The following is a 16,053-nucleotide window of genomic DNA, read 5'->3' on the forward strand; positions in this document are numbered from 1 at the left end:
TCGTTTTTAAGTGAACTAAGCAATACATATGTTTATCAAGTTGAAAATTGACCAAAACAGAACAAAACAAAAAAGAAAATACATATGTTTATCAATTTTAACCACCAGTATATGTAATAATACTCCACTAAGTTGAGCATTTTTGGTTTTTATCAAGAAACATAAATTTTTATCAGCGATAAATTCAGGACACCCTTTTGTCCCTTACCCTATGGTTTTCTCTGTAGAAACAACAAATATATATCTAAGAACCGAATTATAAGTACCTATTCAGTGTTGAGATTTTTTACAAAATGGTTATAGTTAAAACACACATAAAAAATGAAATGGATATATGATCTATATATCCAACAAATATACTTCTCTGCTTGCGTCCTATATACTAACAATGACAGCCGATCTGATCATTAAATTACAATCTGAATGAAATCTTTAATGCGTCTTACCCCAGGCATGTAAGTTTCTTATTGCAAAACATGTTACTGCAATCCCAATAAAACCAAGTACTAGTTAGCTCAATTTATGATCACATAATGAGGTTCAAAATAGAGGCAAAAGACACTGTGTTTCAATTTTTTTATTTTTTTTTTTCCGATTTTGACACTGCATTATTTTTGGTAGGTTGTAAAAAGTTGAAGAAACTAACACAAAACATCCTGGTCGTGGCTTTTTCTTCTCTTTTGGTGGTTGTTGTGGTTTGATCACCACTCTTATCGCGGCATCAAACACTGATTTTACATTCTGTTGTCAGTCAAATAAATGATTAAAAAAACAAAAAGATAATCATTAAAATAACAAAATTTATTGAAAATTTTCATGCCTGTTGAGTTTTTGAGCTGCATTCGATGTAATATGCAGCACCCATTTGTTTACGAAGTTCCTCTCCCTAATCATTATGCAAAATTTATAATTCTAATGTTAATTTGCGAATATAAGCATCAGAAAATGTACCTGTGCGGTTGTTACTGGGACTAGTCCGGGGTGATCTGCTAAATATCGTTTATCCTCACGAAGATCTAAAAATAAATTGAAAAAAACAAATTATGAATTTTTATACTTCTTTTTTGTAAAGAAAGTAGTTGTGAGTATTGTAAATAAACCAAATTACCGAGTTTGGTTCCAGCTAGAACAACAGGGACACCGGGAGCAAAATGTTGAAGCTCAGGGATCCACTGCTCAAGTAATGAAGCATAAAAAATCACATACTGATGGACTGTGACAAAAGCTACAATTTTTGTCCCACTCAAAAAGGTGGGACATGGACTAGCTTTTGTCATCTAGAAAGTTCAATCCATTCCAATCCAATCTAATGTAACAAAAGCACATTGAAGTGAAAATTGAGTTTTTAACATTCGAGGAAAAGTACCTTTTTAAGTACGTTTTCATAGCTGGCTCGACTGACCAATGAAAAGGCTAGAACGAAGACATCAGCTCCTCGATAACTCAAGGGTCTTAATCGGTTGTAATCCTCTTGTCCTAATTATATAAATTCATGAAACAAACATTTCCCAAATTAAGAACAACATACAATGACATGATAATTTAATAGTTTTGAGTCTGAATAAATGCTTACCAGCTGTATCCCAGAGGCCTAAATTTACTGTGGTGCTTTCAACTACAACATTTGCACTGAAGTTATCAAATACAGTTGGTACATAGTCCTGGTTATGTTAACATCAAATCATTATTAGGATTACTTGATATTATTAAAATAACGCAATTGTATATTTTTACATATTTGCAAGTATGATAATTGTTTCGAAAGAAATGAGTAGCATCTTTATCATTACACTTCCTATTTACATAATATAAAAGGGTGTTTATGTGTTAGGCTGTTAGCAAGCTTCATTATTGTAATTTAAAATGATACCAATCATTTTATATTGTTTAAAAGTTGAAATTTGATTATGATATTCCAACTATAGTCAATATGATAATGGATGTTTATTCGTTCCAAGCTTTGATCACTACGATTTAGTAATAACCAATTTTGCTTTGTGACGCAAATTAAATTTTGAATTTAATATTTTTAGATTTCCTATAATTAATTTTCTTGAATTTTGAAAAAAACAGTCACGGATTTGTTTCAACAAGATTAATTTAAAAGAAGTCGAGGACTAATAACCATCTATGACTTTAAGCACTTTGTTGATGCTTAATCCTTTTCTTCACAATAATCATATTATAAAAAAAAAAATGCCCCTTTTTCGATAAATTACTGGGAAATTATAAAGATCGTTGGTTCTTGGATTGTGTGCCAAGATAACTGACAGTGTGTAACCCTAAGTAACTAGGGGTACAATTAGCGTAATCAGTTGAGATTTACTTCCAATAAAGTGCTAATCTTGATTCTTGAGTCTAAATCTTGATTAAACGGTGCATAAAGTTTCACCTTTTTTCGATTCTTTATGGTAAAAACAAGATAATCCATATGCAAAAAAACTGAAAAAGGCCAATTCACTAGACTACAAAGTCAAGAAAGATGAAACCAAAGCAAAAGTAGCAAGAAATCATGACAGAAAGACAGACAATCAATCATACACAGAACCCTAAGTGAAAAGAATCTTGAAAAAAGCTGCAAAATTAAGAAAAAACCCAGATGGAAATCAGTTAAAAGAAACCCAATAATCTGACTTACAGTAGGGAATTTGTTGCTGGTGTAGCAAATAAGCATACAAGTCTTGCCAACAGCACCATCACCAACAGTCACACACTTGATGAACCTTGAAGCACTTGCAGCCATGGAACATGAACACAAGAAAAATCCAATTGAGAAACGAGAATCCGATGAGAGAAAGAATAAAGAAATGAATATACAGATGGAAATCGAAGAGGGGTTTTTGTGTGTGTTTACTTTAATGGTGGTATGTGTCTGTGTGTGTTTTGGTATTGTGAAAGAAAGACAAAAGGTGAGAGCCTAAATAGGGTCACATGATTTCACACTCCTTTACACCAACCGTTACTTCCATCCTTTAGTTACATTTACAAAATTAGAAATAATAATGGTTGAAACTTGAAATTTCAATATCTTTTTGGTGGTTGTAAAGAAAAAAAAAAGGTAAAAGTAAAAGCTGGGAACTCATATAGTTATAAATGTAGCTCAATTATATTACATTTATTTTGGTTTAAATGGTCTTTTTTGTTTTTATTTTTTTTATTTATTATTTATTATTATTTTTTTTGTGTTAAGGGATACCAATTGTTATTTTACCTATTATTAAAAACACTATGTACAAAGCGAAGGGGTGAGCCGGTTAACCCTATCCTAGTCACCCAGTTTTAAGCCACACGTCACTTAAATTTATGCCACCTAAGCTACCACCTTTGCCACACATACCTTATCAATAATTGAGCTTGCTCTACATAACCTTTTCTAAAGAACTTGTTCCTCCGTTGCTGTCTACTTCCTCATTTTGTCTTACCATTCCTCTAAAAAATCTCAAATATGGCCGTATATATGAAGATTGATCTTCATTTTGTTGTTATTTTTACAAGGTACCATGTAATTAGTTACGTAGATGGTACAGAACAAAGGTTCAACGATATCGATTTTGCTGGAATGAACAAGAACGAGTTTGTAGTGTTCCTTGAAAGATTCGAAAACGAGAGGTGTGTGAATGTTTACTTTTGCATGCCTGATATTGAGTTTTCGTTGTTGGATTAGGTGTCTAAACCAATAATTGAACTAGTATATATATTTGAATTATTAGCAAAGTCTTTTTGGGTTACCCCAGACCTAGTAATTGAATAGAATGGCTTCTAGAGAGAGAGAGAGAGAGAGAGAGAGAGAGAGAGAGAGAGAGAGAGAGAGAGAGAGAGAGAGAGACTGATTTATTGATTTATTATATGGTTAATAAATAGCAATAACCTTCGGGCAACCAACCAAACCCGACACATCAAATTCCATTACGATCAAGAACTTGGAGGTATGGCTGAGTGTCCAAGCCCAAATTGATTTAAATAATCAGTTCATTTTTTTTATGGACCACAATTATAGCTAAACTTAGCGGTCATATGGATTTACTAAGATGTTATGAAAAATAATATATTAATTAAAAGTAGTATTATTTAATTAATAATTAATCAGAAGTAACTGGAATTATCTTGGAGATTAATTAAATTAACTAAAAATACAAGGGCTGAAGTGTAATTATTCCACAGTTGAACAAATTAGGGTTCCAGAACCTTCCTTGGAAGGGTGGACGAAATTAGGGATATTCCAGGGTTTCTAAAATATTCCCTACAGATAAATAAGAAGTCGGATAATTACCAATTTGAATTAATATTATTTTATTCAAATTAGGGTTATCTAGGGTTTCCTAAATCCACTATATAAAGACTCCTTAACCTATGATTTTCATCAATCTCTTTATTCCTAAGGATAGTTGAAATGTCTCCATCCCCTCTCCTAACTCGTTAAGCATCCTTGTTGCTAGGGTTGGGTGTAAACCATCAGAGGCACGAGATTTCTGGTGTTAGCTTCCAAGTAACTTCAAGCAGGATTGTGATTGATTATCTACTAGTATAATCAAGAGGTATGTAATTATAAACCCTTTGCCATTTTCAAAATACCTAGGGTTCTTATATGGTTCTTGATATTCAACTGTTATTGTATTCAATAGTGAAAACATAAATCCTTTAGGTTGCATGGCAACTTAGGGTTTAAGCTTTTCTGCCAAAAATATGATTTTTGTAACCTATAAATCCCATTAGTGGTATTAGAGCGATTGTTTTCAATTGAATATGCATGATAGTTGAATAGATCAAGATTAAGGTTTATAGAAATTAAACCCTAAAGGATGCAAATTTCGACTCGGGCTAGGGTTCTTGAAACCCTAGCCTCCACCCTCTAATTTTGAAATTTTTAGTATTTCCTAGGGTTTTCTTATTTAAAAATTAATACTTTTAAATTTTTTTAAAATTGGATAACCCCTTATACCTTGATTAGATGACAAAAGATTAAGATTAAATTAAAATTATTTGATTCATAGTTAATGGTAAATAATTATTTAATCCTCATAAGATTTAAATTAATTTAACTAACTGTGAATTAAAAGATAAAGATTAAATCTTAATTGGTTTAGTTTAAACTGAATTAATTCTTTTAATTTCGAAAAAGAATTAAACTAAACATAGTATTTTAGAAAAGTTTTTAAAATATGCCTTATATATATATATATATATATATATATATATATATATATATATATATATATATATATATATATATATATATTGTAAGTTAATTACTATATGTATAAGATTAAGTCAGTCAGATCGCTAGTGTGCCTCATTCACGAAGCTGAATTATAAAGAGGGTATAAAGAAACTGCCTATAAAATGACAGTTGAATGGGTGTCCACTCTCACCCACAACTTCCTTATTTGGTGGAGGGTCATTATCAGAACAGATCTGATAGGACATTAACTTCATTAAAATTATAATCCTATTAAAGTACTAGAACTATTTTATTAAATCTCAATCTAGTTACTTTAGGAAAAATATGAATTTGTATGCTACTCCATGAAATTACACATTATGCTTTATATGTCATTAATGGAGCGTGTGTGGTTAACCGAAACACTAATAGGGACTATAAAGAGTAATAATGGGTATCTAGAGAATTATCATTGTTAATGGAGCATGTGTGGTTTATGACACATAAATATGAGATGATAAATGACATCGAGGTTGTCAATCATATTTGCATGGTTTTCACATCTTGTTTGTGATCATCGGTATCCCAGTGACAAATAGAATAGCATAATATGAGATTAAACATACCACTGATAGATTCAGTGAATCTTGAAAGATATAGGAATTTCATTTTGATTGAAATTGGTAAATTGCTTTTACCTATTTTTATAAAAATTTACAATAATATTACAACATCTCTCTTCTAGATTGTGAATTGAATAGTTGACTCCTAGTGTTAATTATTTATTATGGGTTAAAGTATTAAGGATTATTGTCTTCTAACTAAAACTACTTTTTCTCTGATGATGCTTCTTCTCCTTCGCCGTCTACCCACCACTCACGTTTCTCCCTACTTTCAATCGTGTCCAAGGTGACACGTGATGGAACTAACTACAATGATTGGATGTGTAATATCAAGATGGATCTTTGATTCGAGGGCAAAGAGTATGTCCTTGAAGGAGAACTTGTTGAAATCGATGAAGCCACTACTACTCCGAAACAACTAGCCTCTTACAAGAAACACTACGACGATGCAACAAAAGTTGCTTGCATCATGGTCGCTACTATGTCCCCCAAATTGCAGAGGTTCTATGAGGACTATTAGCCATATGAGATGAACAATGACCTTGTGGAAAATTACCACAAGAGAGCTCGCCAAAAGAAATATGAAGTGGTTAAAGCTCTCATGGCTTGCAAGATGAAAGAGGGAGAGTTGGTGTGCAACCACGTGCAAAGAATGCAAAGATATGTGGAACGCCTTGTAAGGCTCAATGTGCATTTCGATGAGGAGTTCGCCATTGACATGATCTTGAACTCCTTTCCAAGTTGTTATGACCAGTTCATTTTGGCTTACCATTTGAACAACATAGAAAACACATTGGCTCAACTCCATAACTTGTTATAGATTACTGAGTCAGGAATGAAGGGAAAAAATCCAACCCCTTCCAATAATGCTACAGTTCTCTCCATTGGGCAAAACAAAGGGATGAAAAGGAATGATGCTCCCAAAGCTAACTAAAAGGGCAATGCCAATATTGGTTCATCTAACCATGAACCAAAAGCGAGGCCTGGTTCAGACATTCCAGCTATTAGTGTTCCCAAAGTGGCCACTTGCTACTATTGCAATGAAAAGGGCCATTGGAATCAGGGCTTCCCCAAGTACTTGCAATACATCAAAAATGGAAAGGTGAAGCCATTGTCTGCATGTATATACATTATTCAAACTAATAACTCACAATCTACTTATTCTTGGGTCCTTGATATATGATATGGTTTTCATAATTATTATGATTTGCAGGGACTAAAATGAAGTGAATAAGTGGAGCATGTAAGGATGAATCTGATCATGGGAAATATGCAATCTTCTCCTGTTACCAAGATTGGAACATATCAGCTTGTGCTTAGTGGTGATGTAAGAATTAGTTTAACTAATTGTTGCTATTCGTCAGAAATGACGTGAAACATTATTTATTTTCATGCATTGTTCATAAAAGTTTTTTTTTATTTGTTTAATGATATGAATGGTTCAATTTTAGCATATAAAAATGGTGTTTTTGTATTTGAAGTTTTACCTTGTAATGGTGTGTATGAAACTATTACTTGTGTTGATAGCTTAGGTAATAACGTATTTCACATTGATTCGTCTAATGGTTTAGATAAGGCATGATTGTGGCATTGTCGTTTTGGGCACATTAACAAGAATCGAATCTCCCAACTCCACAAGGATGGAGTCTGTTGGGTTTTTATCCAAAAACTAGTTTCAAAAACAAGAAAATTTAGCAATGGAAGACTTGATTATTTGAATAACATTAAACAACTTTATAACCCAACAAGGATCTTCTTGCAAATTGTAGAAAGACTTAAACACAACCAAAGAAGAAGATGAAGAAATTACAACCTTTGTAGTTTTTTGGATCATCTTGGAAGGCTTGGAAGTTTATGAAGAATGATGAACCTAAGAGACACAAACAATAACTCAACTTGATGTAGAATGCTAGTTCTTTTGTATAAAACTCTTAAGACTTTTAAGCTTTATGTTCTTATCAAGATAAGAACATAAATTGATCATAAAGATGTAAGTAATCTTCAAGAATTTTGAAGAAAATAGAGAGAACCCACATGCACAAGCATATTACAATTTTCATGCATGAAGTGTAAATAATGAAAGCCTTTTTCTTATTCAGATAACATACACAATATTCATGAGTCTTTAACCATTAAGCACCCATGCTTCTACTAGCAAGATTTGCCCCTCATGCTTCTAAAGAAGAGGACAAAAGCTTTTGTATATTATAAACAAGCTCATAAAATATAAACTTTAACTTTTTGTTAAAAGACAAAAGAATTTATCTAGTCCAAAATATTTATCTAGTCCAAAGTATTGTGCATGACTTATTAATTCATACCATATGAATTATGTAATATTACTTACTTGCTAATGAAAAACAATTATTTCCTAGAAATAAATAATCTACAATTTAATTATAAGAGTTTATTGAATATTTATTAAAATCAATTTCTAATAAACAATCAATTATATCAAGTTGTTGTTTGTGTGACCCATTAGTATCATATGTTAATTTCCAATATCCCTTTAATATGATTCTTGAGCATACTAGATCCTTCAATATCCCACTTGCGCAAGACTCATATTAGACTCATATAGACAGTGGTGAACGTCTAGCAACATTTCACTGCCCCCATCAACATATGAATTCTGACATTATATCAACACCCAATTTGCAAAAAGCTCTAAGTTACAATTGGTGTATATTAGGTAAGTTTATCAGATATCCCTTTGTCACATACATCATGTTAAACATGAGATACGTATCATAATCAATCTCATATGATGTTCAACTTTTGGTAAGGTGCCTTAGATGTCTAACTCTCAACATATAAGAGGAACAAATCCCATCTTGACTACATAATACTCTTTCATAGTTCACACCATACCTGAAAATGGCTTTTATAACTGCCCGGTTAAGGACCAGTGTTTAACCATATCTAAGCATAGTAATCCCTACACTTAAGCCCCACTATGTATCTTAGCTGTTAAGGATACAAAGATAGTACATTTTAATCAAGTATCACTCGTGATAATGATCCATGAGATGATCTTGATGTTGGTCAGTTCAATACTAGTTCTCTGACGAGTACATATGAAACTTGGTTACAACCCATTGCCTACCTTCATCCAGTGAAATTCAACCAATCCAATTCATATTAGTCTTACTTCATAATTGCTCCCACAATTATAACCAACTATGAACTTTTAGAGTATTAAGATTATTCATGGATTAAACATGGAAATATAGAGCACAACAAGTATTGATCTTATGATCATATCCCACTACATCAAAACACTATATAATAGTTGTTGTTACAATGTTCTAATATTCAAATACTAAATCCAAATCCAAATCTCATTTCTAGAATAATAAAGTCTCACATATGAAGCATGACCATTCATACTTAGCTCAGAAGGACTTTATTAATGGGTTTGACTAAACTTAATTTGTGTAAATTATGTGAATATTATCATCTCCATATTTGACTTTACTCTAGGTGGGGTTAAATATGTTGGAGTATAGGATTGGCGTTCTTTAATGATATAGAGTCTCTTAGCTCGATTAAGTATACCCTCGAAGTCATAATGATTTATATGTGATCCTTGAATGGCAGAGATCAACATAGATTTTCAATGAACTCATTCACCTAATCATATTAGATTTAAACTTCTAAAGTAGTGTACTCTTATTTTGTAATAGATTGTGTCATTTTGTTTTGCTTGGACCTCATTCCAACTAAACTTGCTCTTTATCCCTCAATGAAGTCAAAATCCAATTATAGTTCATAATTATATTCATTTTTTGAGAAATCAGAATCTTATGTAGCTCTGTACATAAAGATTTTTATTCTAAATTAATTGTCTCATATACATTTTCTTAGTTCTTTTAAAGTACTCATAGAATGTTCTTATATTCATCTAGTGACTTAATCATGTATTCAATTAATATATTATGATATGCTCATATACCAGGTTTTATACATAATATGGCATAAATGATGGATTCATTTGCCAAGCAAATCGAATATAAATCATTTTAGCTAGTTCAAACCTTTGAGCTAGGTCCTTTTGAGGTTGGCTGAAACTTAGTGCCATGTGACAATGCTAAGGTTCCTCCATAGGAATCTCGTATCTTGATCTCTTTCAAGATATTGTCAATATATGCATAAGTATATAAAACTTCTGACATTTATTTTATCTATCTCTATAGATTTTACATTCCAATAATGTGTCTTGTCCTTCCTAAGTCTTACATTTTAGAAATACATTCCGAGTCAAGGTGAAAAGGCTTGGCATGGTTAGAATGTAATTTCTCATGATTCAGTTGTCTCATTCATACAAGATTCGGAATATCACTATGCTCTCACTAGTTCTTAGAAAACAAACATGTTCTATTCATTTTGACATAAAAGCATACCTTATGCTTTCATATTAAAATGATGATTACAACATTGATATGTTTGCTTTATATCCAAAAGTGGATCTGAAGCTTTACACATTTTGTTAGGATAAGATGGATTCAGAAAACCTCCAAGATAATCTATATAGATATCATCTAGTAGATGTCTATTAAGAAAAATGGTTTTCAATTATATTAAGAATATGAATTTATAGTAAACAATATCCTTGTTCATCTAATCATAGCTACTTGTGAATAATGTTTGATCAAAGTCAATGTCATAAGTATGATAAAGAGCATAGTCAATGACATGAGTATGAGTAAATCCTTTTGTAACAAGTCTTGCTTTGAATGTGTATAGTTATCCATGTATTGTATTTTTTCTAGAAGAATCACTTACTCCTTATAGCCTTGCTATAGAGAGGAAGTTCATTCAAGACCATACTTGATTATCATACATGGATTATATCTCTTTTTCATGACTCTAAGTCATTTATCATATTCGAGATTTGACATAGCATCTTGGTATTTGATGGATTTGCTAGAAACATTAAGGAAAGCTCATCAATGAGAGATTCTGCATTTTTTAAGTCATAGACACTACAAGAAAAAGACCCTTTTACGACGCACAAAAAACGACACTCATTGATTTATGTTACGCAAAAGAGAGTGACATTAAAAAAAGTGTCATCTCTTCAAAAAATTTAAGGATTTAGGTCACGCATTATTGCGTGCCCTTAAATTAGTGTCATAAGAAAAAAAATTAAAAAACACGGAGGGCGTTGTATCTTAAATGTGTGTCCTCTATATGTGTCGCTTTATAATTTTAATGAATGTGAGCAGATACGAGCGAAAATGAAATCCCCAAAATTTTGAAAATCCGCCTTGTTCTTTTCTACCTTCTTTCTATTTTTCATCTTCGCAATCGATTCTCCCCTCTCCCTCCTCTCCGATCCGATTCACCACCATTGAACCCTAAAAAATCAATCCACACTTCATGCTTCTGTGATTCTCTCCTCTTCAGCTCTCCAATCTCCGATTTCACTCTAAAAACATCGATTGAATCCCTCACTTCACCTATCGTCTACCAAAAACAAACGTTGATTGCAACCACCGTCAAGCACAATGCCTCTCAGCTACACATTCAGAACAATAACATACATTACTCTCAAATACCCCCTTTAGCTTCTTCATTATTCTTGACGTCGTGTGATTTCTAGGGCTCGAAGCAACCTCCTCTATCTTACATTGTAAATCATTCCCCCTCCCATTGCTGACCCTTTTTGAGCGATTTATAGGGCTTGAATCAACATTTACCCTTTTCAACAAGTCGGCCTTAAAATCCCCTGGAACGCCTCACATGTTTCCTACTGTTTTAGTCATGCTTCACTGGCTTGTACGAATTGCAATGTATAACAAGCACCTTGCAAATTCCACCTAGTCAAAGTTGATTTATGGCGACAACATGTTCATCTATACTCTGAATTCTTACCTGCTTTACATAAGGGGAGACAACGATGCAATGGAAAGGGGAAGATGAAAATTTCATGGAGAAGTTACACCTGGTATTAATCACTTTTCTTTGTATAATAAAAATACCTAAAAATTAGTTTACTCAGGCTGATTTGGGTTCCTGAAACGTTGAAAATAGGAGAAAATATCTCTGGAGGAGAATATAAAGTTCAAACCAGGAGATGTGAAGGATTTGGAGGCAAAACTGGAGACAATGAAGTCTGGGCCATCACCGAGGGAATCAAAGGAGGAGGAACATGGAATGTTGGAAAAGAATATTAAGAAGTTCAACAAATTAATCGAACAGTTGCAGACACATGTTGTGTATGTGGAAAAGCTATTGGAAGAAAAAAGAAGGAATTGGGAACTAAAATAGAGGAGAGGTTTAGGATGTGTGAGGAGAATGAAGAGTTGAAGAAGAAAGTGGAAGAACAAACTATGAATTTAAGAGATGCAGAGAGGATGAAGAGAGTGTTACAATCATTTGCAAGAGATATAGGAGAGGCAGAGATTGAAAGGAACAAATGGGAGGAGAAATGTTGGGATCTTAATGCTGTCATATAGGGATAAATTTAAAGGAGCTTGAGGCACTTCAGTTCGAATGCAACCAGACTATGAGGAGGTACACTTTTTTGACATATGAATCATCTTTATCACAACCCTTATTAATTTTTTGTTTTCTTGTTGAATTTTTAGGTTGAAACTAGGAAATGACTTCCAGTATAAGTTGAATGAAAAAGGTTTAACACCTGATGAGGTGCTTGGGATAGATTATAAATCAACACTGAATCCTGCACTAAAGTCTTCTAGTGATGATGTAAAGAAAAGTTCAATGGAAAATCTTGAAAGTTTGATATCTCTTCAGTAATTATTTGTAGAAGGGGACTCCTGGATTTGGGAATAGATTTCAAGAAACTCCAAAGACTAGCACCGCCAAGGGGATCCCTTCTTCACTTACTCCACCTTCTTGGGATGGTTTTGCTTCATTGGCTTCTTATTTGTTTAGCTGGCATGAATACTTTGATTCAGAAAGTAAACAAGGGAAGAAACTTACATAACAAGATTATAGTGACATGGTTTCCCTTCATTGTTCTCCCGTTTCAAATTTTTCTACATATGTGAGTCCTGAAGCTTCAGCGCAATTAGCAGCAACAACTACATGGGGTTCTAGAGTTACTGTTGTTGCCTTTGACCCTACCTGTGGTGGCTCTGTCATTGCTATTGTAATTGTTGAAGGTACTTAACCTTTCAACCTTCTCCATTTGTGAAACATACATTTACTTGTTAACTGTTGACATTGTTTAAGTACCCAGATGAAGGTCCTTCAATTACTGGATGGAGAGTTTAAAGATGGGAATCCTATTTAGAGCTTGTTGTTCTGCATCCGATATTTGGGAACCCTACATCAACTTTTGGTGAACAACCTCCTATGCAGACAATGTGGGTCACGAAAGTAAACTGATTACTTTAAAAACAATCCAACACCTACACCAGGATCGACTTCTGAGGGTATAAACATGTCAGATTCTGACATAGAGAAGGAAAAAAGGGTTGTTTTTGATCCTTTTGATTTGCCAAGTGATGTTTTTGATCCTTGTAATCTAAAAAAACTTTAGGCCTAAAAAATTAGCTAGTGAAGGGTAGTTTTGTCATTTCAAGAACATGTGTTGACGCTATGGCTGTGATGTTGTTACTCAGTTTCACTGAACAATGTGATTGAGGTTCTAGATGCGGATTTTCATTCTCTTTCTTCCACTCAACATAGACAACAATATGGTCATGTATGTTTGTTTAAGTTATTTCTCTAATTTATGGATGGTTCTTTTTCTATTGGATTTAATAAAAAAATATAAAAAATACAGGGATTAGACAGGATAAAATGCAGGCTATTAAAAGGAACAAATGCTCAAGAGGTAAGAGCAATGGTGTTGGTTATGCCAGCTTCTGTCGTACGCTAGCAAGTCATGCTGTAACTGTAGGGACAAATGGCACTCCTACTGGCAGTCCTGCCCCTGGAGCTTCACAGGGTTACTTTTTACTTTTTACTACAATTATTATTTATTGTTAAATGCAAGAAACAACAACATACTTTCTTTTACACGTGTATTATAGCGTCCTATTTCATCTCTTTCTATTAAATCCATGTACTTTGTTGTGTTTAGCCCTAGAATTAGTTATTTATACTATGGGAAAATGGTGAGATATTCATTTAATTTGTTTTATTTTTCAGCTACTCAAATTGGCAGTGTAAGTTCTACAGCAAGCACTCCAATCCAACCATGGGTACAAGGAGCCAACAGCAACAGCAACAACAACACATTTGATGGTGCTCCTAACAACAACAACAATAGCAACAACAACACTAACACTAACACGACTCCCAATTGCATAACATAAAACCAAAAAATGATTAGAGAATGGCAGATATCAACACCGGAACTTTCCCTGGGATGCCAACCGTCAATAACATAAAACCGAAAATTGATTAGAGAATGGCAAGAAGAGTTTGCTACTTAATATTTACTCGTCATCATCATCATAAAACTGATCATAAAATATTATTCATTTCACAAATGATTTCTTCAGATTGGGTGGTTGAATGCAATTAGAGAATGGCAATAGGAGTTTGTTGGAAACATGAGATCTTGAGAGTTTGTAGATACAATCACCAAGGATCTTCTAGGTAGTCGTGTCTTTGTATTTACGCCAAGGGGAGAGGTAAAATGATGACATTGCTTGCAAAGGCAAGTCCATTTTGTAACTATTTGATGAGTATTTTTAACCTAAAGGGTCTCAAGAGTTAAGTCTAATAATGATATCTTATCTTCATTCATTAGATCAATGGCAATATTGTTCCTCCCTTGCATGTCACGCCTTGAGAGAGAAGCTCTTGTTAACTAATTCAGGCTCAAAGCGAACATGGAGGTACGGATATGGATTTTTCTGATACTTGTTAATTTTTTTTACAGGAAGCTATTGATGTTGGTCGATCTTTTTCTTCCATTAATGGGTATAATCTAGATGGGAACAAAGAAATGCTTGTAATGGGCTGCATGAACATCGTTGGATCTATCTATTCTTGCTATGTTGCCACTGGTATAGCAATATATATAAATAATTAACAACTTTTTCATTTGATCAACTGCCATGTTTGATCATTTTAAAACCATGTGTTATCAGAATTGACATTTTTTTTCTTGTGTTGCAGGATCATTTTCGCAAACAACTGTAAATTTTAGCGCATGGTGTCAATCTACAATGTCAAATATAGTTATGACGATAACTATGTTTATATCATTACAATTGTTAACGAAGCTATTATATTACACTCATCTTGCCATACTTGCTTCGATCATCTTGTCAGCACTTTCTGGATTAATCGATTACAATGAAGCTTACCATATTTGGAAAGTTGACAAAATAGTCTTCCTTGCATGTGTTGGGGCTTTCTTTGGTGTGTTATTTGAATCAGTCGAGATCGGTATTTTAGTTGTTGTAAGATTCTTTAAAACTATTTCACATTTTTTGATATCGCAATTAAATTTTCACCACCCCTTTAGTTATTAGATAACGAGTTACCAAAAATAGATAATAAATTGATGGCTAAAATTCAGTATTCCTGGATTTGGTTTTGGGATCATCCTTGAAAACAATATTAGTGTTAGTTGGACAATTAAAGATTCCTTTAACTTCTCCCACCAATTATTAATCATAATGATTACGAAGATGACTGGATGACCTTCAATATAATAAATTTTGTGGTGCATATACTTTATAAATATTTAAGTTATATAAATTATATTCCGTCTACTTTTAAAAATATTTCATTCATGTCAAATTTTGAAGCTTTCTTGAACCACTTGTGTTATATTTATCTTATATAATAGTCATGTATTGTATCAGATCAGATTAGCATTATAAATCTTATCTGGAACATAACGACTTTTGTCTCAATTGGAAAATTATCAGGTGGATTAATTGTATGCATGATTGGGTTCTAGATCTCTGAATTAGTTAACCTCTAGGTCTCAAAAAAGGTTCTGGTTCAGGTTTAAAGCGAACTTGGAGGGTAATCAAACTCTTTGTTTCTATTTTTTATCTGTTCTGTTATGTATTATCTGATGTTTGTTTCCTTATTCTACATTGCAATCTAGACATATGGTAGCCTTCGAGACCCTATGAAGGATGAACTTTAGTTAGCTCTAGGTGGTAGTTTCATAAAGGCAACTCAAATGCAAATTGAAGGATACCTACTTTCCATATATCCAAGTTTCTTGGCTTAGACATAACACATGGATGATATAATTTGTATTATTGGGTTACAAAAATAACACCATTCCTATTTACAGTGTGATGAATTGTCCAAGAAAGGAAG

At 33.0% G+C, this 16,053-nt stretch overlaps 1 protein-coding gene and 1 pseudogene across 1 annotated transcript; one reads left to right on the forward strand and one right to left on the reverse strand.

The window, feature by feature from the left end:
- Positions 1 to 239: 239 nt before the first annotated feature.
- Positions 240 to 2,906, reverse strand: LOC145102491 (rac-like GTP-binding protein 3). Its single transcript, XM_079039886.1, has 8 exons — positions 2,639 to 2,906; positions 1,574 to 1,661; positions 1,367 to 1,476; positions 1,109 to 1,172; positions 952 to 1,016; positions 821 to 886; positions 647 to 741; positions 240 to 482 (listed from the first exon to the last, which is right to left on the reverse strand). Exons 1-8 carry the CDS (start codon positions 2,741 to 2,743, stop codon positions 443 to 445), a joined length of 633 nt encoding a protein of 210 aa, XP_078896012.1. The 5' UTR covers positions 2,744 to 2,906; the 3' UTR covers positions 240 to 442.
- Positions 2,907 to 8,544: 5,638 nt separating this feature from the next.
- On the forward strand, positions 8,545 to 12,546 carry LOC145098786 (kinetochore protein NDC80 homolog; annotated as a pseudogene).
- The last annotated feature ends 3,507 nt before the right edge of the window (positions 12,547 to 16,053 follow it).

Source organism: Lactuca serriola, chromosome 4 (assembly GCF_051521515.1).
Source record: "Lactuca serriola cultivar US96UC23 chromosome 4, Lser_US96UC23_V15, whole genome shotgun sequence".
In the NCBI taxonomy this organism is placed as follows: Eukaryota; Viridiplantae; Streptophyta; class Magnoliopsida; order Asterales; family Asteraceae; genus Lactuca; species Lactuca serriola.